The 22,769-nt window shown below is 41.4% G+C and overlaps 1 protein-coding gene across 5 annotated transcripts in view; it reads right to left on the bottom strand.

Moving 5' to 3' along the window:
- Nucleotides 1-22,769, bottom strand: part of sptan1 (spectrin alpha, non-erythrocytic 1) — a 114,000-nt gene that overhangs the window by 42,879 nt on the left and 48,352 nt on the right. For all 5 annotated transcript variants that reach the window (XM_056290908.1, XM_056290911.1, XM_056290910.1 and 2 more), the window contains exons 15-24: nucleotides 22,158-22,339; nucleotides 21,792-22,035; nucleotides 21,475-21,597; nucleotides 21,059-21,276; nucleotides 20,323-20,415; nucleotides 15,167-15,301; nucleotides 14,805-14,953; nucleotides 8,377-8,575; nucleotides 6,436-6,540; nucleotides 6,035-6,070 (exon numbers count right to left, since the gene is read on the bottom strand). In XM_056290908.1, coding sequence (XP_056146883.1) covers nucleotides 6,035-6,070; nucleotides 6,436-6,540; nucleotides 8,377-8,575; nucleotides 14,805-14,953; nucleotides 15,167-15,301; nucleotides 20,323-20,415; nucleotides 21,059-21,276; nucleotides 21,475-21,597; nucleotides 21,792-22,035; nucleotides 22,158-22,339 — 1,484 coding nt within the window. The remainder of the gene's footprint in view (nucleotides 1-6,034; nucleotides 6,071-6,435; nucleotides 6,541-8,376; nucleotides 8,576-14,804; nucleotides 14,954-15,166; nucleotides 15,302-20,322; nucleotides 20,416-21,058; nucleotides 21,277-21,474; nucleotides 21,598-21,791; nucleotides 22,036-22,157; nucleotides 22,340-22,769) is intronic.

The following is a 22,769-nucleotide window of genomic DNA, read 5'->3' as shown; positions in this document are numbered from 1 at the left end:
TGGTAGAGGTTTCTGTGTTGTCACTGAGTGGCTGGTAAAATGTAGCGAAGCAGTTGGTAGAGGTTGTTAGGTGGTTTCTGTGTTGTTGCCGAGTGGCTGGTAAAATGTAGCGAAGCAGTTGGTAGAGGTTGCTAGGTGGTTTCTGTGTTGGTGCTGGGTGGCTGGTAAAATGTAGCGAAGCAGTTGGTAGAGGTTGCTAGGTGGTTTCTGTGTTGTTGCTGAGTGGCTGGTAAAATGTAGCGAAGCAGTTGGTAGAGGTTGCTAGGTGGTTTCTGTGTTGTTGCTGAGTGGTTGGTAAAATGTAGCGAAGCAGTGGGTAGAGGTTGCTAGGTGGTTTCTGTGTTGTTGCTGGCTGGCTGGTAAAATGTAGCGAAGCAGTTGGTAGAGGTTACTAGGTGGTTTCTGTGTTGTTGCTGGGTGGCTGGTAAAATGTAGCGAAGCAGTTGGTAGAGGTTGCTAGGTGGTTTCTGTGTTGTTGCTGAGTGGCTGGTAAAATGTAGTGAAGCAGTTGGTAGAGGTTGCTAGGTGGTTTCTGTGCTGTTGCTGAGTGGTTGGTAAAATGTAGCGAAGCAGTTGGTAGAGGTTGCTAGGTGGTTTCTGTGTTGTTGCTGAGTGGTTGGTAAAATGTAGCGAAGCAGTTGGTAGAGGTTGCTAGGTGGTTTCTGTGTTGTTGCTGAGTGGTTGGTAAAATGTAGCGAAGCAGTTGGTAGAGGTTGCTAGGTGGTTTCTGTGTTGTTGCTGAGTGGTTGGTAAAATGTAGCGAAGCGGTTGGTAGAGGTTGTTAGGTGATTTCTGTGTTGTTGCTGGGTGGCTGGTAAAATGTAGCGAAGCGGTTGGTAGAGATTGCTAGGTGGTTTCTGTGTTGTTGCTGAGTGGCTGGTAAAATGCAGCGAAGCAGTTGGTAAAGTTTGCTAGGTGGTTTCTAGAGTGTAATTACTAATTATAGTGGTTACTTGGGTATTGCTAGCTGCTACTAGGTAGCAGGGTGTCTGTAGGTATAGGATAGTTATATTTAATAATTTTAAAGACCTTTTTAAGACCAAATATAAAGGAATATAAAACTGATTTTGGATAAATTATGAAGGACGTGTTCTGGTTGATAACTGGCACAAGCAGGGGCATTTCTTTTGTTTTAATGGGGGTGGTGGACAAGGAGGCCATAATTCGTTCGGAGCCAAATTAATTTTTTCTACGTATTTGTGTTAGTACAGCTAGCTCCATAAATGTTAGATTAGTGAAAATATTTTTGACAATGACTCTTGACTCTCAGACCACTTTCTGAGAACTGTAAAGCGTAATAATAACAAGATGTAGGTTCAGAATTTGACTTAATTTTCAGTGTGACAATTCATATCTAAAGGAGAGAGTTACCAAAGAAAAGAGACATAACTGATTACTATTCAATTAATTCTAAGTCAACTGAGAGAACATTAGACGGAGGGACACTACTATGAAGACACCGATGAATACATTGATCTGAAGGCCATTTCCCTTTCATTTTTTAGGTACTGAAGGTTACGTATTGCTTAAGTCTTGAAGGTTAAGTGTGAATAATAATAATAACCATAACAATAATAATAATAATAATAATGACAATAATGGATTACATATATATAGCGCTTTATCTAGACACCCAAAGCGCTTCATGTTGAAGAGGGTAACTCATTTCAACCACCACCAATGTGGAGCACCACCTGGGTGATGCAAGGCAGCTATTTTGTGCCAGAAAGCTCACCACACATCAGCTTGAGGTGGACAGGGAGGAATCATTGAGCCAATTAAATGGGGGGATGATGGCCAGATGGAGAGAGCCAGGTTGGGAATTTTGCCAGCACACTGGGCAAACCCCTACTCTCTTTGTGATAAGTGCCATGGGGTCTTTAATGACCACAGTGAGTACTTCAGTGAATAAAGGGAAGCAATGTATATTTGGTTCAGCAGAGTAAGAACTCAGCAACGAGTAGTAGCTAGTAGGAATTAGGCAAATTTAGAACTAGATGGTTGTAATAATTCCCTTTAGGTCAGATGTGATTAGGGTGGGTAATTGCAATCTAATCATTACTCTCTTTTTTTTTTTTACAGGGCATTGACAGGGTAAGTACAAGGATTCACTCTGATTTCTCTCATGACAGTAAGTAATTATAGAGAGAGTTGGGTTATCTAGAATAGGCAATTTCCATGTAATTGCAGCAGGCAAGTACAGGTTCAATGTAGGGGTAAGGATTAAATGGACCTAGGCTTTCATGAGCAATTAAAAAGATATGATTCTGCTACAAAAGAGCTCAAATAATTGACAAAACGAAATAAATAAAATTAGATACATTTTTAAATTGACCTCATGAATTCAAATATCAGACACTTTAATGAGACACATAATTTTCAAAACTGAATTTAAGATATTTTTAGACTTTTTAAGGACTCGCAGACACCCCAAGAGGGTTACTATGATGTTACTATGTGGTTGCTCAACTTTTGCTAGGTGGTAGAGTGAGCGAGCGAGAGAGAGAGAAAAAGACAGAGCTTTCACCTATCCTGGCCTAGGCTAGCCTTCACTGATACGAAGACAGAAAGTACCACAACCACTGCTACAGAAAAGGGGATACATCAGCTTCCAAACATTTTTGTATGAGGGATCATAAAATCCTTGTAAAGGATTATGACATCTTGTGGCTATCTTTGTCTTTTTCCAAATAGCTATCTTTGATCATCTCTAATGATGCTATAATCATCTGCACCTGATCTGGTGTAAATGATTAGATTCTAATTTTGGGTATTTGAAGTAGTGATAAATGTAGAGGTGTACTTACTTTTTCCATATGCAAAATTTGCATTTATGTTTATTCAAATCAAACAATGGACTACAAAATGTAAATGTTGCATGGTATTTGTTATATTTCATTTATCAATTTTGTTTCCCCGCCTTCTGCCCAAATGACTGCTGGGATAGGCTCCAGCATCCCTCGATTAGGATAAACGGCTTGGAAAATGGATGGCTGACCATTGTTGAAATGAAGATCAAATATCTGTATGGTGAAATATGTTGAAAAAGTCAAACCTTTACATGGGGTGTACTTACTTTTTCATGACTGTAAGCTTGCAGGGGATACATGAGCAAATACTGGCCTGCTGTATTTGTGTTTGTGTACAAAAGTGTAACATTAACGAGATATTTAATGTAAAAAAGGATTTCTTGAAAATCATTTCCCAAACCAAAAATTTATTCAATTCCATTGACAACCAGCTATCAATGGAATGTTAGGATATAATATAACTTCGGCCTACTTGAGCCATTTCTGTCACAAAATCTTTTTCCACCAAGAGGCAGACCTGGAATCCCCCAAGTGAAGCCTTTGGTAGGCCTACTACCTAATAAGGTCCCCTATTCAATTTGAGTCAGTTTTATTAACTTTTTAAAATGTTTTTGAAAAATAATAAACCTCTATGGTTTATGCTAACAAGAGCACAAACTACACTGAATAAGTTTCAATGCATGTTAGCCCCATTTGGGACTTGCACAAATTAGCAATGGTACTGGTGCTGTGGAAATACATTAACAATTTCCTGTAAAACTTGTGTGCCACACTTCTGAGTTGGGTTCGCAAGGTTTCCCGAAAATTCATTAATCTGATATGCTTTCTGATGTCCTTGAACCCATTTCTGTTACTCAAGCGAAACATATTGTCTACTTATCCATGCACGTTACACTAGCACCCTCCTTCAGGAAGGCGCGTCTGCGCTTATCCCACTTCTGACACCAATGTAGTGAATTCGGGGGGCAACCACAGGAACTGCTGTGGCCAGGACACGAACCCGTATCTCCCGCGCTACGAGCGACTACGTTAACCACTCGACTAAAGGGTCCGACCTGTTAGCCAAGGGCTACCGAGCCTATTCATCCGTGATCGTTACATTGCCCCCTTCCTTCGGGATTCGCGTCCTCGCGAATTGCCACAGCCAGGACGCGAACCTGGGGCTCCCACTCCGCGACGTTAACCAGTCGACTAAAGGGTCCGACCCATCAGCCAGCAGCCAACGTGTCTACTTATCCATGCACGTTACAATATTGTTTGAAAAAATCGTGAAAAAGTATAAAATTCAACCTTTGTGTGGCCCCTGTTCTTCTCAGCCTTGTTTTGTAAATCCATTGAAGAGCAACAAATATGTTCCTCCCCGTAAAGAGGCACTTTATAATTAGTGGGCTAGCTGGGAGTTAACACAATGATGTTCTTCCTGCGCTTTAGTAGTGGGCTAGCTGAGAGTTAACACAATGATGTTCTTCCTGCACTTTAGTAGTGGGCTAGCTGAGAGTTAACACAATGATGTTCTTTCTGCTCTTTATCATCATTATTAGTAGAATAGCTGAGAGTTAACACAACCATGTTCTTCTTGCTCTTTATTAGTGGGCTAGCTGAGCGTTAACACAATCATGTTCTTCCTGCTCTTTATCATCATTATTAGTAGGCTAAGTGAGAGTTAACACAATCATCTTCTTCCTGCTCTTTATCATCATTATTAGTAGGCTAGGTGAAAGTTAACACACTCATGTTCTTCCTGCTCTTTATCATCATTATTGGTAGGCTAGGTGAGAGTTAACATAATCATGTTCTTCCTGCTCTTTAGTGGTGGGCTAGCTGAGCATTAACACAATCATGTTCTTCCTGCTCTTTATCATCATTATTAGTAGGCTAGGTGAGAGTTAACACAATCATGTTCTTCCTGCTCTTTATCATCATTATTGGTAGGCTAGGTGAGAGTTAACATAATCATGTTCTTCCTGCTCTTTAGTAGTGGGCTAGCTGAGCGTTAACACAATCATGTTCTTCCTGCTCTTTATCATCATTATTAGTAGGCTAGGTGAGAGTTAACACAATCATCTTCTTTCTGCTCTTTATCATCATTATTAGTAGGCTAGGTGAGAGTTAACACATCATCTTCTTCCTGCTCTTTATCATCATTATTAGTAGGCTAGGTGAAAGTTAACACACTCATGTTCTTCCTGCTCTTTATCATCATTATTGGTAGGCTAGGTAAGAGTTAACATAATCATGTTCTTCTTGCTCTTTAGCAGTGGGCTAGCTGAGAGTTAACACAATCATGTTCTTCCTGCTCTTTATCATCATTATTAGTAGGCTAGGTGAGAGTTAACATAATCATGTTCTTCTTGCTCTTTAGTAGTGGGCTAGCTGAGTGTTAACACAGTCATGTTCTTCCCGCTCTTTATTGTCATTATTAGTAGGCTAGCTGAAAGTTAACACACTCACGTTCTTCCTGCTCTTTATCATAATTATTACTAGGCTAGGTGAGAGGTAACATAATCACGTTCTTCTTGTTCTTTAGTAGTGGGCTAGCTGAGAGTTAACACAATCATGTTCTTCCTGCTCTTTATCATCATTATTAGTAGGCTAGGTGAGAGTTAACATATGCACGTTCTTCTTGCTCTTTAGCAGTGGGCTAGCTGAGAGTTAACACAATCATGTTCTTCCTGCTCTTTATCATCATTATTAGGAGGCTAGGTGAGAGTTAACACAATCATGTTCTTCCTGCTCTTTAGTAGTGGGCTAGCTGAGCGTTAACACAATCATGTTCTTCCTGCTCTTTAGCAGTGGGCTAACTGAGAGTTAACACAATCATCTTCTTCCTGCTCTTTATCATCATTATTAGTAGGCTAGGTGAGAGTTAACACAATCATGTTCTTCCTGCTCTTTATCATCATTATTAGTAGGCTAGGTGAGAGTTAACACAATCATGTTCTTCCTGCTCTTTAGTAGTAGGCTAGCTGAAAGCTAACACACTCGTTCTTCTTGCTCTTTATCATCATTATTAGCAGTTTAGCTGAGAGTTAACACAATCATGTTCTTCCTGCTCTTTATCATCATTATTAGTAGGCTAGCTGAGAGTTAACACTATCATGTTCTTCCTGCTCTTTAGTAGTGGGCTAGCTGAAAGCTAACACACTCATGTTCTTCCTGTTCTTTATCATCATTACTAGTAGGCTAGGCGAGAGTTAACATAATCATGTTCTTCTTCTACCTACCTTCCATGGAGATGCATTCTTTGAATCAGCTTCATCCTGTTCAAGAAAGAAATGTGTCTGTAAGCATTTCCTTTCAAAATGTGCGTTTTGAAAAAAGAATGAAAAAAAAAACTGAAAGCAGTTTTCCAATCTTGCTTAAAGAAAAGTTAAGAAAAACGAAAAGCTTGTAGTTCATGTAGCTGCAAGCGGGAACGAAATCTCAACTGCAGACGAGGCCTACATTGGATCATTTGCAAGGAAAATTCAGTTCTATTATCTGGAGTTCATTAAATAAGTCAAGATCAATGGTGCCACACTGCACCACTTGTCATCTAGCACAACTATAACCACTGACAAATGCACAATGTACATAATGATTTATAACCTCTGTAACAGGATCACATGTATCGGGTTAACTTTACCTGGGCCTGAAGCATGGGAGCCTCCTCAGCCATGAGACCTTCAGACTCCAGTTCAGATGCTACCTTATTGATGTCCCTCAGACGAGACTCATTGGCCTTCAGATCCTGATGGGTGCAGAAGAAAAAAAGTGTCATCTTTACATTCAAGTACCTTCATAAAAAAACGTGGAGTAAGAGCCCAATGGCTTAACTTTTCTTTAGGAAAGTGCTGTCTGTGTGTCAAGGGAAAAAAATGTCACATTTTAGGTTGTTAAAGGTGGGGTTTTCAGTAAAACACGATTTTACACATCATATTTATCCAATTATACACACCAGGATCAGTTTATTCCAGCTGTGGAGTAAACTGAGTTCCCCACCACGCTACAGTGCAGACGCTTTTGCTCCTGCTATTTTACTTTGATTCTCCAAGTTTTCCTACTTTTTTGTTATAGTTTGCTTCTTCTCCATGAGCAGTACTCAACTCCAACAAATAGATTATTTGTAAAAGTAACCCGGATGGCATGTCACCCTCCTGTCTTAAAGTCTGTGCTGACCAGCTGGCCCCATGTTCACACTGATCTTCAACAGATCACTGGAACTGTGTGAGGTCCCCTCCTGCTTCAAGAGCTCCGCTATCATCCTGGTTCCCAAGAAACCCCGCATCACAGGATTAAATGACTACAGGCCCATCGCCCTGTAGTCATGAAATCCTGCGGTCATGAAATCCTGCGAGAGACTGGTGTTGGCCCAACGGAAGGAAATCACAGGTCCCCTGCTCAACCCCCTGCAGTTTGCCTACCGAGCAAACAGGTCAATGGAGGATGCAGTCAACATGGGATTGCACTACATCTTCCAATACCTCAACTCCCCAGCGACATATGCAAGGGTCCTGTTTGTGGACTTCAGCTCAGCGTTCAACACCATCGTCCCAGATATCCTCCACTCCACACTCACCCAGTTCACTGTACAGAAAATTACCAGTGATATCACTCAGGTGCGTTCACTTTGTTAACATAGTTCGGAGTCGTTGCCGCCTTTGAATGAAAAAAAAAAGCCTTCTCAAACATCTACACAGGGTGTGTTTACCTCTATCGAGTGTAAAAAATATCTTTTTAGCAAATCTCTTTGTTACACAATTATTGTTCTTGTTAAGCAATTTTGTGGTTGTAGATGAAGTTTTTATACAGTTAGGATTACAAAAGTATTTTCAAAGCACTGCCCCTGTGGCATCCACCAGGAATCCTAGAAGCAAAGTCCTGCCTACCTGCTGCCTGGATGCTCTGGGGGAGAGATGCCGCTAGCACACGGCATTCTCGGTAATAGCGTATTCAAGGTTTGTGGAGTGCAGAACCCATTTAGACTAAAGGGAGCATTTCTCTGGCTCGGCTGTACTGATATTGAATATCACTTTTTAAATTGTCTTTAGTGTACATCCACTGTCTTAAAGCAAAATACTGCAGTGGGCTGACTTCCCTTTCACCTCTATGTGTATGGTGGCAGAGGATGTTTCATTTGAGCTTAACAGCTTATAAAGAGATGCTTGGACCAGTGTACTGGCATGGAAAGTAACAATAACACATGTCCTCAGTGGTCAGCCTTGCTGAGTGAGCCTGGAGAACAAGTGTGATAAAGCTAATAAATACTAATAAAACTCATTTCTATGATCTGACACATTTGTAAAGCACTTGCTGCTCATTCTATTCAGCACAGTCTCAGTATATTTCCTGTGGATGTTAAGAAAAAACTGGTGGCCAAATGTGGTCACTCAACATTTCAAAGTAAGATTTTCTTTGTGGTTGGCGTAATGCAAAGTAAATGTGATTGTATCTTGATGTGAAACTCATGTGTGGTATGCTGATAGACTATCTCTGAGAGATAACTGAAAGAGACTGAAATAAAGTAACCTGAGTTTAAGTGCTGCACAATGAATAATCACTGTTTCCTGTGCTGTTGTGTCTTTACCTTCTGGAAGTCATCAAACTTCTTCTGGAGCACCTCCACCTGCTCCAGGTCAGAGCCCACCTCCTCACTGGTGAGGGCGCCCTCCTTCTCATTGATCCACTGCTGCAGCTCATTGGCCTCACGGAACAACATGAACTTCTTGCAGCTCTTCTCCAGCATGTCCTTGCGTTTCTCACCCACTTCCAACAGAGTACCATACCTAGCAAAGGATGTAGAGAACACAGTTTTCATTAATGCATAAAACACTGTTAACTAGTGCCCATCAATTCAAGATTTAACAATACGACAATGACGTCACTAAAAAGTGTAGAAAACGTCCCAGTTTCTTATGTATCTGCTGATTTCTTCACTTTAAATGAACAATGCAAATACACATTTTCTTACAAACACAACACATCTTGGCTGCAGTAGCGCAAAACATGACCTGTACATTTAAACACATAGAGCCAGTCTAGAACAGGATAAATAAGTATAACATTCTACATTCTCTCTCTTCTCTCCTGGACGTCTATGTGTGTGTGTGTGTGTGTGTGTGTGTGTGTGTGTGTGTGTGTGTGTGTGTGTGTTTGTGGTCCGTTACAGATATGTTGATCATGCATGCTGTCATCTTACTCCTCTGCTACTATGAGACTATCATGTCACGTGCTTCACAAGTCCTCCGCCTGGACGTTGGGAACACATACTAGCATGACAGACATAATGACCATACATGGTTTCCTTGTGTTCATGTGTTCCCAAATGTCATTTCTCAAAGGTGGCATATGTAGGTGCAGCGGCAAACACATAAATGTCAGAAACATCTCCAGCAGGAAAACGGATTGAGACGTGATGCAACATTTCTGTTGCACACAATCAATATATTGTACACCAGTGTTGTGATAGTTTGTTGAGGTGTGATTTACATTAGACCGCCTCCATTAGTTTTGGTCAGAGGATGCCATTTTTCCAGGGTGCCGACTAATTTACCAGTAAGCTGAAGTATAGCAGGGACAAGGGTTGCTCCACCTTGTGTGTAGTCTGAGAACATCAGTTGCACTTAGTGTGTTACTTGTTGCCTCCTAGATCAAACTAGTCACAACACTGTTGCAGTGTCATATTGTCTGTCTAAAGAACTGCAACACTGTCATCATCATAACTCATACTCATCTTAAAGAGTAATTTAACACTAGATCAGTTTAGTGGTCCAGGGTTTAATTTAGCTCTATCTGGGAGGTGTGTCAAAGAACCAGCATTGACAGTATTAATGACAATTGTAAGTTTTTTAGATGGCTTTTAAATCGTAGATTCCAGCAACCTCACTAAAATGGCCTGGGGATTACTTCCTCTATAAATGAGTTTGCTGATGCTGCAGTAAATGGTGATAGAGTTCATGTATTGATCTTGAGTTCTGTAAATCCGGAGAATTCAGTAGAGAGTTCGGTAGAGAGTCTGGTAGAGTTTGGTAGAGAGTCAGATAGAGAGTTTGGTAGAGAGTTCAGTAGAGTTTGGTAGAGAGTGTGGTAGAGAGTCTGATAGAGTTTGATAGAGAGTTTGGTGTAGCGTTTGGTGAAGAGCTCAGTAGAGAGTGTGGTACAGAGTTGGGTAAAAAGTTTGGTAGAGAGTGTGGTACAGAGCTCGGTAGAGTTCGGTAGAGAATGCGGTAGAGAGTTTGGTAAAGAGTTCAGTAGAGAGCATGGTAGAGAGTTCGGTAGAGTGTGGTAGAGTTCGGCAGAGTGTGGTAGAGAGTTCGGTAAAGAGCTCGGTAGAGAGTTTGGTAGAAAGTCCAGTAGAGAGTTTGGTAGAGTTCAGTAGAGAGTTTGGTAGAGTGTTTGGCAGAGAGCTCGGTAAAGAGTTTGGTAGAGTTCAGTAGAGAGTGTGGTAGGGAGTGTAGTACACAGTTTGGTAGAGCGTTTCGAGCTGTCCCAGTTGCTGCTCCACCCCCTCTGCCAATCAAGGGAGGGCTGCAGAATACCACATGCCTCCTCCGATACATGTGGAGTCGCCAGCCACTTCTTTTCACCTGACAGTGAGGAGTTTCACCAGGGGGACGTAGCGCCTGAGAGGATCACGCTAGCCATAGTTTTCACGTGACGTCACATTCATATTCGAACGCCCACCTGGCGGGCAAAACACTTCCCAAACGGCAGCATTACAGACCCATCAAGATCGAAAATACATATAACTGTCTGTACTTTTGTAAGCTTTCATCCTGGCGGCAGTGTAAGGAGAGGGATTCTCCACAAGATATATGTAAACATCATCAAACTGGAGCTCTGGCAGGGACTTCGCTGTTTTTAGAGACTGAAATACTGTGGCGGGTGCTGTATATCGATCGCAAGTGCCCAAAACTTGTCGTTTGTTAATATACCTTTGTTTTTCTTCTTTTGTAAGGTGATCCAAATAGTCGTTGCTTGGAACAGCTGGAAAATTGACAGGTATGTGCTGCTGCTCTACGGAGTTTCCACTGCTGGAACTTTGTTTTGCCTGCCAGGGCTCCGCATCAGTCACGTGACTGAAAACTATGGATTCCATCCCAGTTCCCCTCCGAAACAGGCACCCCAACCCAAAAGAGGATGTGCTAGTGCAGCGACCAGGACACACACCCACATCCGGCTCCCACCCGCAGACATGGCCAATTGTGTAAGTAGGGACGCCCGACCAAGGCGGAGGTAACAAGGGGATTCGAACTGGTGATCCTCGTGTTGGTAGGCAACGGAATAGACTGCACTGCCACCCAGATGCCTGGGTTGATTTGTTTAACATAAGAATGAGTAAAATGCAGGTTAAAATCACGTCACACAAAATTAAAAACCTCAACTGCCAAGAGGCCAATCATCATACACAGCATGGACATATTTATTTAAATTAAAAAGCATCAAAGCTTTATGAGTTGGGAAGGCAAAATCACTGTGCTTCTCACATATAGAACACCATTAGCTGCCTATAGGGTACGTCTGGATGCAGGCTTCATCTGATTCTTAAAGAGATACTGTAATCACGTTGTAATTCTGAGTTTATGTGCCAATTTACCCATGCTGTATTTCTGGAGATTCGTGATGTAGGGTTTCTTAGCATAAAAGCAGGTGGAGGTGAGGTGATTATAAACTGGGACTTGGACGTCAGGTCTGTTTCTGATTTGGTCTACTTGTCACTACGGATGCAGTTTGTCCCTAATTTAGCAGTAATTGATTGGAGAACATGCACTGTAGCAGTGTGGCATGATAGTTATATCACCACTCCTTCCTATGAGTTCCAGTTCAGTCTACTACTACTACTACTCTGGGCTGCTCCCGTTAGGGGTCGCCACGGCAGATCGGCCGTTTCCATTTCTTCCTGTCCTCTGCATTTTCCTCTGTCACATCAGCCACCTGCATGTCCTCCCTTACCACATCCATAAACCTCCTCTTTGGCCTTCCTCTTTTCCTCTTCCCTGGCAGCTCCATATTCAGCATCCTTCTCCCAATATACCCAGCATCTCTCCTCCACACATGTCCAAACCATCTCAATCTTGCCTCTCTGCTTTGTCTCCAAACCGTCCAACCTAAGCTGTCCCTCTAATATACGCATTCCTAATCCTGTCCTTCTTCGTCACTCCCAATGAAAACCTTAGCATCTTTTCATCAGTGCGACTGTCTCCAAACAATATAACATAGCTGGTCTCACAACCATCTTCTAAACCTTCCCTTTAACTCTGGTACTCTTCCTGGTACCTTTCTGTCGCAAATCACTCCTGACACTCTTCTCCATCCACTCCACCCTGCCTGCACTCTCTTCTTCACCTCTCTCCTGCACTCGCTGTTACTTTGAACAGTTGACCCCAAGTATTTAAACTCATACGCCTTCATCACCTCTACTCTTTGCACCCTCACCATTCCACTGTCCTCCTTCTCATTCACGCATATGTATTCCATCTTGCTCCTACTGGCTTTTATTCCTCTTCTCTACAGTGCATACCTCCACCTCTCCAGGCTCTCCTCAACCTGCACCCTACTCTCGCTGCAGATCACAATGTCATCCGCAAACATCATAGTCCATGGAGACTCCTGCCTGTCCTCATCTGTCAACCATTGCCATTGCAAACAAGAAAGAGCTCAGACCCGATCCTTGATGTAATCCCACCTCCATCTTGAACCCATCTGTCATTCCAACCACACACCTCACCACTGTCATACTACCCTCATACTTAATCCTGCACTACATACTTCTCTGCAACTCCCGACTTCCTCATACAATACCACACCTCCTCTCTCGGCACCCTGTCGTATGCTTTCTCTAAATCTACAAAGACACAATATAACTCCTTCTGGCCTCCTCTATACTTCTCCATCAACACTCTCAAAGCAAACATCACATCTGTGGTGCTCTTTCATGACATGAAACCATACTGCTGCTCGCTAATCGTCACCTCTCCTCTTAACCTAGCTTCTATTACTCTTTCCCATATCTTCATGCTGTGGCTGATCAACTTTATACCTCTGTAGTTGCTACAGTTCTGCACCTTGTTCTTGAAAATCGGTACCAGTATGCTTCTCGACTCTTCAGGCATCCTCTCACTTTCCAAGATTGTGTCTAGTTAAAAACTCCACTGCCATCTCTCCTAAACATATCCAGCCATCTCCTCTAAGCATCTCCATGCCTTTACAGGTATGTCATCAGGACAAACTGCCTTTCCACTCTTCATCCTCTTCATAGCTGCCCTCACTTCCTCCTTGCTAATCCACCGCATTTCCTGATTCACTATCCCCATATCGTCCAACCATCGCTCTCTCGCTCTCATTTTCTTCATTCATCAGTACCTCAAAGTACTCGTTCCACCTTCTCAACACACTCCCCTCACTTGTCAGCACATTTCCATCTCTATTCTTGATCGCCCTAACTTGCTACACATCCTTCCCAGCTTGGTCCCTCTGTCTAGCCAAATGGCACAAGTCCTTTCCTCCTTCCTTAGTGTCTAAACTCTCGTACAACTCACCATACACTGTTTCCTTTGCCACCTCTCTCGTCACTTTACGCTGCATCTTCTTGTACTCCTGTCTACTTTCTCCATCTCTCTGACTATCCCACCTCTTTGCCAACCTCTTCCTCTGTATACTTTGCTGTACTTCCTCATTCCACCACCAAGTCTCCTTGTCTTCCTTCCTCTGTCCTGATGACACACCAAGTATCTTCCTAGCTGTCTCCCTCACCATTTCTGCAGCGGTTGCCCAGCCATCCAGCAAACTGTTCACTCCCACCCAATGGCTGTCTTAACTCCTCCCTGAACTCAGTACTTCTTCTACTTCTACTGAACTCAGGGAGTTCAGTAGAAGTGTTAAACACCATGTGACTGCAGAAGCTCTTTAACTAATTTGTGTTAAGGTTTGCATGGTGGTACACACATTCTCAAGTCAAGTTTACTTTTTAGAAATCTTATGCGTGCCTGGGAAATTGCGCACACGAAGTTTTTGTGTGCAAGCAATGTTTCCACACGAGGCCCCAGGATTGCAGATTGTTCACTGCTTTGTTGCCAATGTGATATTTCAAGGAGTAAGCTGTGCAAGCTGATGTCCACAGACCACTAGATGTCAAAATCTTAGAACCCATTCAGTAAAATTTACCTTTTTAATCAATCAAGATACAGTTCTATGATTGTTGTTTATGCTATTACTGTAAGGTTAGTACATTTAAAAGACCCTCCAGCCGATAAGTAAATACTAATCAGCGATCTCAACCACCTATTATATAACATATTATGTGTTGCAGCCCAAGATGTGACATGAACATTACGGTTTTGTATGTCTGTATTTTTTGAGCTTAGTAATGGGAATGAAATTTCACAGACACAAAATTTTTCAATACAGCATAACAATCATGGGCAAGCCTGGGATGAAAACGGTATGGAAGTTGTGCATCTGGGGGAAAGACTTCTATCTGTTTGCCGAAAAGCATAGCAAAGATGAGGATGATGTAGCAACAATGGCACAGAAGGTAGCAAGGGGCATTGGAGTGGAAAAGGGTGGAAAACAGTTTGGCTGAGAATGACTGGTGATATCAAGATCACAACACGTAGAGGGGCACTGGATCCTACTCACAGCTCTTCCACCTGTTTCATGCGCACAGACACGCTGCACACCTCCTTGGTGACAAGTCTGTGCAATGGCAAGGCAGAGTGCACGCAGAAAAAGATGCAAATTTAAGTAGTTAAATGCAGAGGAAAAAAGCAGAGTAGATGGAGAAGGGAGGGAAGGTCAGCAGTATTAGAAATACAGTAAGTAGGACGTCCAGAGTAGATGAAAGTAAAAAAGTTCTTCAACAAAATAAAATATAGGGGGAAGCTGAACATTGAAAACGTTATTAATCAACTAACAGTCATCAGCCTTAGAAAAGTGCACGACAGAAGAAAAACAAATTGTTTTTAAATCCATGGGCAGTAACCAGTGTTATAAGAGATGTCTCTGTGGGTTTCTTACTGATTCTCAATCTGATCTTGGCGCAGTGCAATGCTGCCTTGCTCATCAAGAAGGTTCTCCCTGGAAGATGACTGGGTGGAGTCCAGCTTCTTCACGTAGGCAGCGGGGACAAAGCCCTGACGATCATTGACCTCCACTTTCCACCAGTCCTCGAATAGAGTATTAGGAAAATAATTTATTCCTCACAGTCAAATGTCGACTATCATTTCACCCCATCTAGTCATCATTTTTTTAACCTCACAAAATGTCAAATAGATATACTAATTAATTTTGGACTAAAATCAAGATGATGTCTTTATAAAATCAGCGTGATGTCAAGCTCTACTGACTAATCCAAGAGTAAGGTGAAGAAGCCTGTGTACCTTGTTGGTGCTGTTAAGTAGGGTGAGGTAGTCCCCTTTCTTCATGGTGACCTCACGGGGGCTCTTCTCCTGGTAGTCATACAGGGCCAGGACCAGCTCTTTGCCTGTCTCATCATCAGTGGGAGCAACTTGTTGCTATGAGTCAGAGAGACATTCATTTTTGCTGATGACTAAACAGATATCTGGAACGGTGAGAATTCAAATGCTTGAACAAACAAGCTTTCAAAAAATATTCTCATGGAATACATCTGACTGGGGTCTCAAAGAACTGTAAGGGTACCAAAAAAATGTTTTATACACAAAGGTCAGTCTACAGTTAAGAAAACAAAGACACTAAATGAGAAGCAGTAGGCATGACTTTGTGCTAACAAAATGGTGAGGGACTGATATTTAAGGATAGGCTCACTTTTGTTTTTTAACCTACACCATACATACAGACTGATAGCTTCAGTATTGGACCAATTTACCACTTTGCTGAATCTTCTCACTGGGCTTTGACTACTTTTTAAATCCATGATATATATCTGCTCACAGTGCAGTCTAAAATGTCTCAATATGTTCCAATGGAAAAAAAAAGTGTGGCAAATAAAATGACTATTTTTCATGTCCATATTGCTATGGCCAGATTTTTCTTCTTCTATAGTACTACCTGAACATAAACACAAACTCCGGTATTTTTAAAAAAAAATCTCAGCTCTTTTTCCTTTGCTTTTCTAGCACTAACAAGTTTAGAAGCTTCTGAGTAGTGTCTGAAAAGACCCTCCATTCTGAAAACACAATTCCAGTACTGGAAGTCAGTATTGTGGGGCTTTTTTTCCCTTTTTTTTTTTTGCATTGTCTTTATTGAATTTCTCTCCTACTCACTACACACTTCCACTGTTGTCTGGGAAAAATTCACTCCTCACAGGATTTATGGTGGCAGATTCTTGCTAGAAATTGATTGATATTTAATTGATATATAATATATTGATGATATAGGTATATATATTATATATTACATTATATTATATTATATTATATATATAATGTAATGTAATATATAGGGATGGGATGATTCACAAATCTCATGGTTCGATACGTCTCACGATTAAGGGCTCACGATTTCGATTCAATATGATACAGTGGATGCCTTGGTAAGCAAGAGGCAAAACACCATTGCAGTTCTCTATTTTTCACTTATTTTAAGAATTACGCCTAACATTTTGGCCTTATCAAGGCACGTATTCAAACGTAATGCAAGTGCAAAAGTTCTAACAAAATTTTGTGCTATCTTTTCTTGTGTAACAAAATTGTTTTACTTTAAAACTTTAAACTTTAAAAACTACTAGATGGTAATTTTGATGGTTTTGGATTTTCAAAATTTAATAACTTTGTAAAAAAATAATAATAATACAGAACTGCCACTCCACGAATGCTCCTAAAATTGAATATATTTGCATTAAAATTAGTTTTAGATCAATTGCACAAAAATAAAGTTATGATAAGATCTACCGAAAATGAACATGAGCGGTCAGAATGACCGCGTCATCGTGCGTGTCATGTCAGTATTTATAACGTGTGTTGTTCACATCATTTCCTTCGCAACGTTCAGTTCTTTATTTACGTCACATTTTGTAGGCCTTGTTATGTTTGTTAGATTAGCAATATGTGTTTTCCGCCGTTTCAGACGTACCGTGACTACCACTGAGGCATTGCAGTTTTTACAGGTGTTGGACAGCAGCCATTTTAAATTGTTTGAAAAATAGTATTGTAACGATCATGGATGTGTACACTCACTGGCTCATTAGCTAACGGGTCGGACCCTTTAGTCGACTGGTTAGCGCAGTCTGGGCAACCCAGGTTCGTGTCCTGGCTGCGGCGGATTCCCGGCTGCCTCCTCAATTCGCTACAGTATTAAAGTTGTTAAAATTTTAATTTTGGTGTCAGTCATTTCCTAACAGACGTACTAACATATGTAATGCATTAATATCTCAAGTGGGCATTTGTCTTGACAGAATATAGAGTTTAAAAACCGTGGACAGTCATTTTGACCTGGATCAATTTAAAAGATTCTGCTACCCACTTCTTGGTTTAACTCTTAACAATATAAGAAGACAGGGATTAGGTTGGAAAATAATATCCGTTTCCACCAAGTTTTCCTACTCTCTACTCTCATAACTATAGAAGATTACAGATGGTTTTGATGGACTGTGAACTGCAAAAAGTGGTTCCAAATCAAATAGGATTTTGCTCCCTTTCAGAATATATTCTGAATGAACATAAAATAAAAAGATAGGCGTGACTGCATCACCATATTTAAAAAGAAGTTTATGGGAAGGTTTTTGAAGGCTTAATCGATTGCCCCATTGGACTGTGTTGAGGGACAGTAAGAAGATTGAGCAAAGTGGTAAAATATCAATACTTAAACCTGGTGGCTTAAGTATTGATATTTCATGACGTTCTTGTCTGTGCAATTCTAAATGATCACAGAAAGTTGAATCAGTTCAACTGGACACAACATTTATTGAGAGAAACGTTTCATCATCATCTAAATGACCTCTTCAGTCTCACCTGACTGCAGGTGTCCCCACCCTCATAAACAATAGTGACTACAAGTGTCCCACCCTTATAAACAATACAGTGACTGCAGGTGTCCCACCCTTTTAAATAATACAGTTACTGCAGTTGTCCCACCCTTATAAACGATACAGTGGCTGCAGGTGTCCCACCCTTATAAACAATACAGTGACTGCAGGTGTCCCCACCCTTATAAACAATACAGTGACTGCAGGTGCCCCCACCCTTATAAACAATAGTGACTGCAGGTGTCCCCACCCTTATAAACAATACAGTGACTGCAGGTATCCCCACCCTTATAAACAATACAGTGACTGCAGGTGTCCCCACCCTTATAAACAATAGTGACTGCAGGTGTCCCCACCCTTATAAACAATACAGTGACTGCAGGTATCCCCACCCTTATAAACAATACAGTGACTGCAGGTGTCCCACCCTTATAAACAATAGTGACTGCAGGTGTCCCACCCTTATAAACAATAGCGACTGCAGGTGTCCCCACCCTTATAAACAATTGTGACTGCAGGTGTCCCCACCCTTATAAACAATACAGTGACTGCAGGTACCCCACCCTTATAAACAATACAGTGACTGCAGGTGTCCCCACCCTTATAAACAATACAGCGGCATAACGACCCAAACCAACGATCGGTTTCATATGCATATTCAACTCATATGCATCATACTGGTTTTGGTCGTTATGCCGCTGCATTGTTTATAAGGGTGGGGATACCTGCAGTCACTGTATTGTTTATAAGGGTGGGGATACCTGCAGTCACTGTACTGTTTATAAGATACCTACAGTCTGTTGAGACTGAAGAGGCCACTTTATGTATGCATTTATTGACAATTCTAAAATGTTTAATGAGATATGGGTTCAAAAAAAGTAAATACATACACTACCGTTCAAAAGTTTGGGATCACATTGAAATGTCCATATTTTTGAAGGAAAAGCACTGTACTTTTCAATGAAGATAACTTTAAACTAGTCTTAACTTTAAAGAAATACACTCTATACATTGCTAATGTGGTAAATGACTATTCTAGCTGCAAATGTCTGGTTTTTGGTGCAATATCTACATAGGTGTATAGAGGCCCATTTCAAGCAACTATCACTCCAGTGTTCTAATGGTACAATGTGTTTGCTCATTGGCTCAGAAGGCTAATTGATGATTAGAAAACCCTTGTGCAATCATGTTCACACATCTGAAAACAGTTTAGCTCGTTACAGAAGCTACAAAACTGACCTTCCTTTGAGCAGATTGAGTTTCTGGAGCATCACATTTGTGGGGTCAATTAAACGCTCAAAATGGCCAGAAAAAGAGAACTTGTTCTTAGAAATGAAGGCTATTCCATGCGAGAAATTGCTAAGAAATTGAAGATTTCCTTCACCGGTGTGTACTACTCCCTTCAGAGGACAGCACAAACAGGCTCTAACCAGAGTAGAGAAAGAAGTGGGAGGCCGCGTTGCACAACTGAGCAAGAAGATAAGTACATTAGAGTCTCTAGTTTGAGAAACAGACGCCTCACAGGTCCCCAACTGGCATCTTCATTAAATAGTACCCGCAAAACACCCGTGTCAACATCTACAGTGAAGAGGCGGCTGCGGGATTCTGGGCTTCAGGGCAGAGTGGCAAAGAAAAAGCCATATCTGAGACTGACCAATAAAAGAAAAAGATTAAGATGGGCAAAAGAACACAGACATTGGACAGAGGAAGACTGGGAAAAAGTGTTGTGGACGGATGAATCCAAGTTTGAGGTGTTTGGATCACAAAGAAGAACGTTTGTGAGACGCAGAACAAATGAAAAGATGCTGGAAGAATGCCTGACGCCATCTGTTAAGCATGGTGGAGGTAATGTGATGGTCTGGGGTTGCTTTGGTGCTGGTAAGGTGGGAGATTTGTACAGGGTAAAAGGGATTCTGAATAAGGAAGGCTATCACTCCATTTTGCAACGCCATGCCATACCCAATGGACAGCGCTTGATTGGAGCCAATTTCATCCTACAACAGGACAATGACCCTAAACACACCTCCAAATTGTGCAAGAACTATCTAGAGCAGAAGCAGGCAGCTGGTATTCTATCGGTAATGGAGTGGCCAGCGCAGTCACCAGATCTGAACCCCATTGAGCTGTTGTGGGAGCAGCTTGACCGTATGGTACGCAAGAAGTGCCCATCCAACCAATCCAACTTGTGGGAGCTGCTTCTGGAAGTGTGGGGTGCAATTTCTCCAGATTACCTCAACAAATTAACAGCTAGAATGCCAAAGGTCTGCAATGCTGTAATTGCTGCAAATGGAGGATTCTTTGACGAAAGCAAAGTTTGATGTAAAAAAAATCTTATTTCAAATACAAATCATTATTTCTAACCTTGTCAATATCTTGACTATTTTCTATTCATTTCACAACATATGGTGGTGAATAAGTGTGACTTTTCATGGAAAACACAAAATTGTTTGGGTGATCCCAAACTTTTGAACGGTAGTGTATATTTTAAGTATTTCTTTTTGTCAAGATTGTTGATCATAATGTAAATCCTAAATCTCACGGCTCCACCTCCTATGTGGTCAGAGGTGTAAGTAAGGTAGGGTTGGGCCTTACTCGGCAGGACTGGGCCTGTTCCTTCAGGGCCTGGATACTGCTGCCATAGGCGCTCAGGTCAGACATCAGGGCCTCATGCTTCTTCAGCAGAGCCTAGAAAAGGTGTGAATATCAAAACAGACATTTTCATTATATATTATGACACACTGATTCTCTGTAACATTTGGATGGCATTGATTTGTGACAAGTAGAAATAAAACACAATTTCTAGTTATGTACAAAACATTGCTGTAGAGACATTTTCTTTAGATCTAAGAACTGTCAAACTAATCAAACAATTAGCTTAATATATTTTCAGGGTATGTTAATTTAACAATATTATATGATACCCTATATTATATGATACTGTTCCTGTTGATCTCAGTATAATATGCTCTGGTTTTTCTGTACAGGAAAGATCAAATTGAGTTTGGAGGTTCACTTTTCATTGTTACAGATTTGGTGTAGGATTTATCGCGTATTGCCTATCAATATCAGATATTTTATCAGTTATGTCCTGTGTCTTTCTGTGTTGCCTACTGCAGGAGGCAGAGTGGGGGATACTTTTATCTCTTAGAAGAGCTTTTAGGGTTTCCTGGAGTAATCATGGATTACAAAACAATTGGAATTTTTTTTCTTATAGTCACACTGGCCAGATACCCATTACATATTCCTTAGTAGTGAGAAAAAGGACACACCCTGTCACATTAAATCAACGACACTTCATACTTGGCCTACTGCTCTTTGCTTCACCTACCTCAGCAGAGTCCTCGTCTTTGCCATAGTCGGTGCTCCCAACAATGGGTTCCTTCTCTCTCATCCATGACTCAGCTTCATTTGCATCAGCAAAGTATTGCTGAGCCTGCAGAGAATCTTCCAGATCCTGTCTCCTCTGAGAGGCTTTGCCTTTCAGAGTCTCCCAGCGCCCGGTAAGCTCACCCAGCTTGGCCTTCACCTCCTCACCAGCAAAATGACCTGGGAGCCACACACAATTGCTTTGCATTTGGCATGTGACAAGAGTATTTGAAATGTTTTCTAGGTCAAGAAACATTATCGACTAATTTTTTTCAAGTATAATAAAACAACAACATGGAAAAGCAATTACATGTGCAAATCACAAGTGAGAGACAATTCATTAATCAAAAAAGATTGATCAATATTTTTTCTGTTCACCTTCATCCACCATCACCTCTCCTTTCTGGGTGACTGCTTTGATCCGGGGCTCATGACCCGAGATCTCGGCCTGCAGGGCCTGGTGCTTTTTCAAAAGGTTCTGAACACCAATAAGGTCTTTGCCTGAAGAGAAGGCCCAGATCAGTGTTTGCATGTTCGATCCAAAATCAACTTTGCTCTCTAGCATAAAGGTCAGTTTCAATTCAACCTACCCATAATTCTATAATCCATATCATATTTGTCACTCTAGAAGAAGCTAAATGTCTGGGAAGACATGCTTACATGTTATTCTGAATACAGAATAAGCCAATTTCTACCTCTGTTGGTGGAGGCAGCAATTGGTTCTTTCTCTCTGATCCAGGTCTCCTCATCCTCCACATCTCTGAAGAGCTGCTGGAGCCGCAGTGAATCAGAAAGCTTCTGTTTGCGGGCAGCCATGGGCTCACGCAGAGCCTCGTATCGCACTACCAGGGCCTCCTGTTTCTTACGGATGTTGTCAGCATCAAAATGGCCAGCCTCTTGGAACTGCCGAGCCTGAATTGTGATCCCATCAATTCGGTCCTGAGAAGAGAGTACATATATATGGACAGATAAGCCGGACACATGGTGGACATTCATATATATGGACGGATAAGCCAGACACCTGGTGGACATTCATATATATGGACGGATAAGCCAAATACCTGGTGGGCGGCTACATCAGCCTCCAACAGGGCATGTTTTTTCTGCAGGTTCTGGACACTGGTTAAGTCTTTTCCATAGTCATCTGAAGCCAGGTGGCCCTCAACCTCATACAGCCAGAGCTCAATGTCCTCCACGTTTCGGTTGAACTGCTGCTGCTGGTTGGCCTCACGCAGCTTGATTCCTGGGGTAAAGAAAGATTTGAATTAAATGTTCAAAATCAAAAGGTTTTTTTTTTTAGTCAAAAGTTGACGAATTCAACATGAGCCTACAAAATTAATCCACAGGTAAATAAAAGGGACAGAGGACAGAGCTTGCTTATCACACTCGGGTACAGAAAAGACAACTTAAAATTACAAAGGTCATCTACAATTTCAGATATTGACTATTTTTTGAATCCCTATTATACTCTTCCAACTTTGAGTTAAAGAAAACTGTCAAATAAGACTTCTTAAGATTTGACCACGTCATTTGTAAGATAGTCATTAACTAATCCAGCAGCTGCCTGGCAAATCCATTTCACACCAGCTCACATGGAGCTGTGCTTCACACCACTATGGTCTGGAAAACTTGCCATCAATGTAGTATGCACAAACATTGCATTTTCTGTTTAA

The sequence above is a fragment of the Lampris incognitus genome, chromosome 12, assembly GCF_029633865.1.
Source record: "Lampris incognitus isolate fLamInc1 chromosome 12, fLamInc1.hap2, whole genome shotgun sequence".
Taxonomy (NCBI): domain Eukaryota; kingdom Metazoa; phylum Chordata; class Actinopteri; order Lampriformes; family Lampridae; genus Lampris; species Lampris incognitus.
The sequence above is the reverse complement of the archived record's forward strand: the minus strand, read 5'-3'. Positions and strand labels throughout refer to the sequence as shown.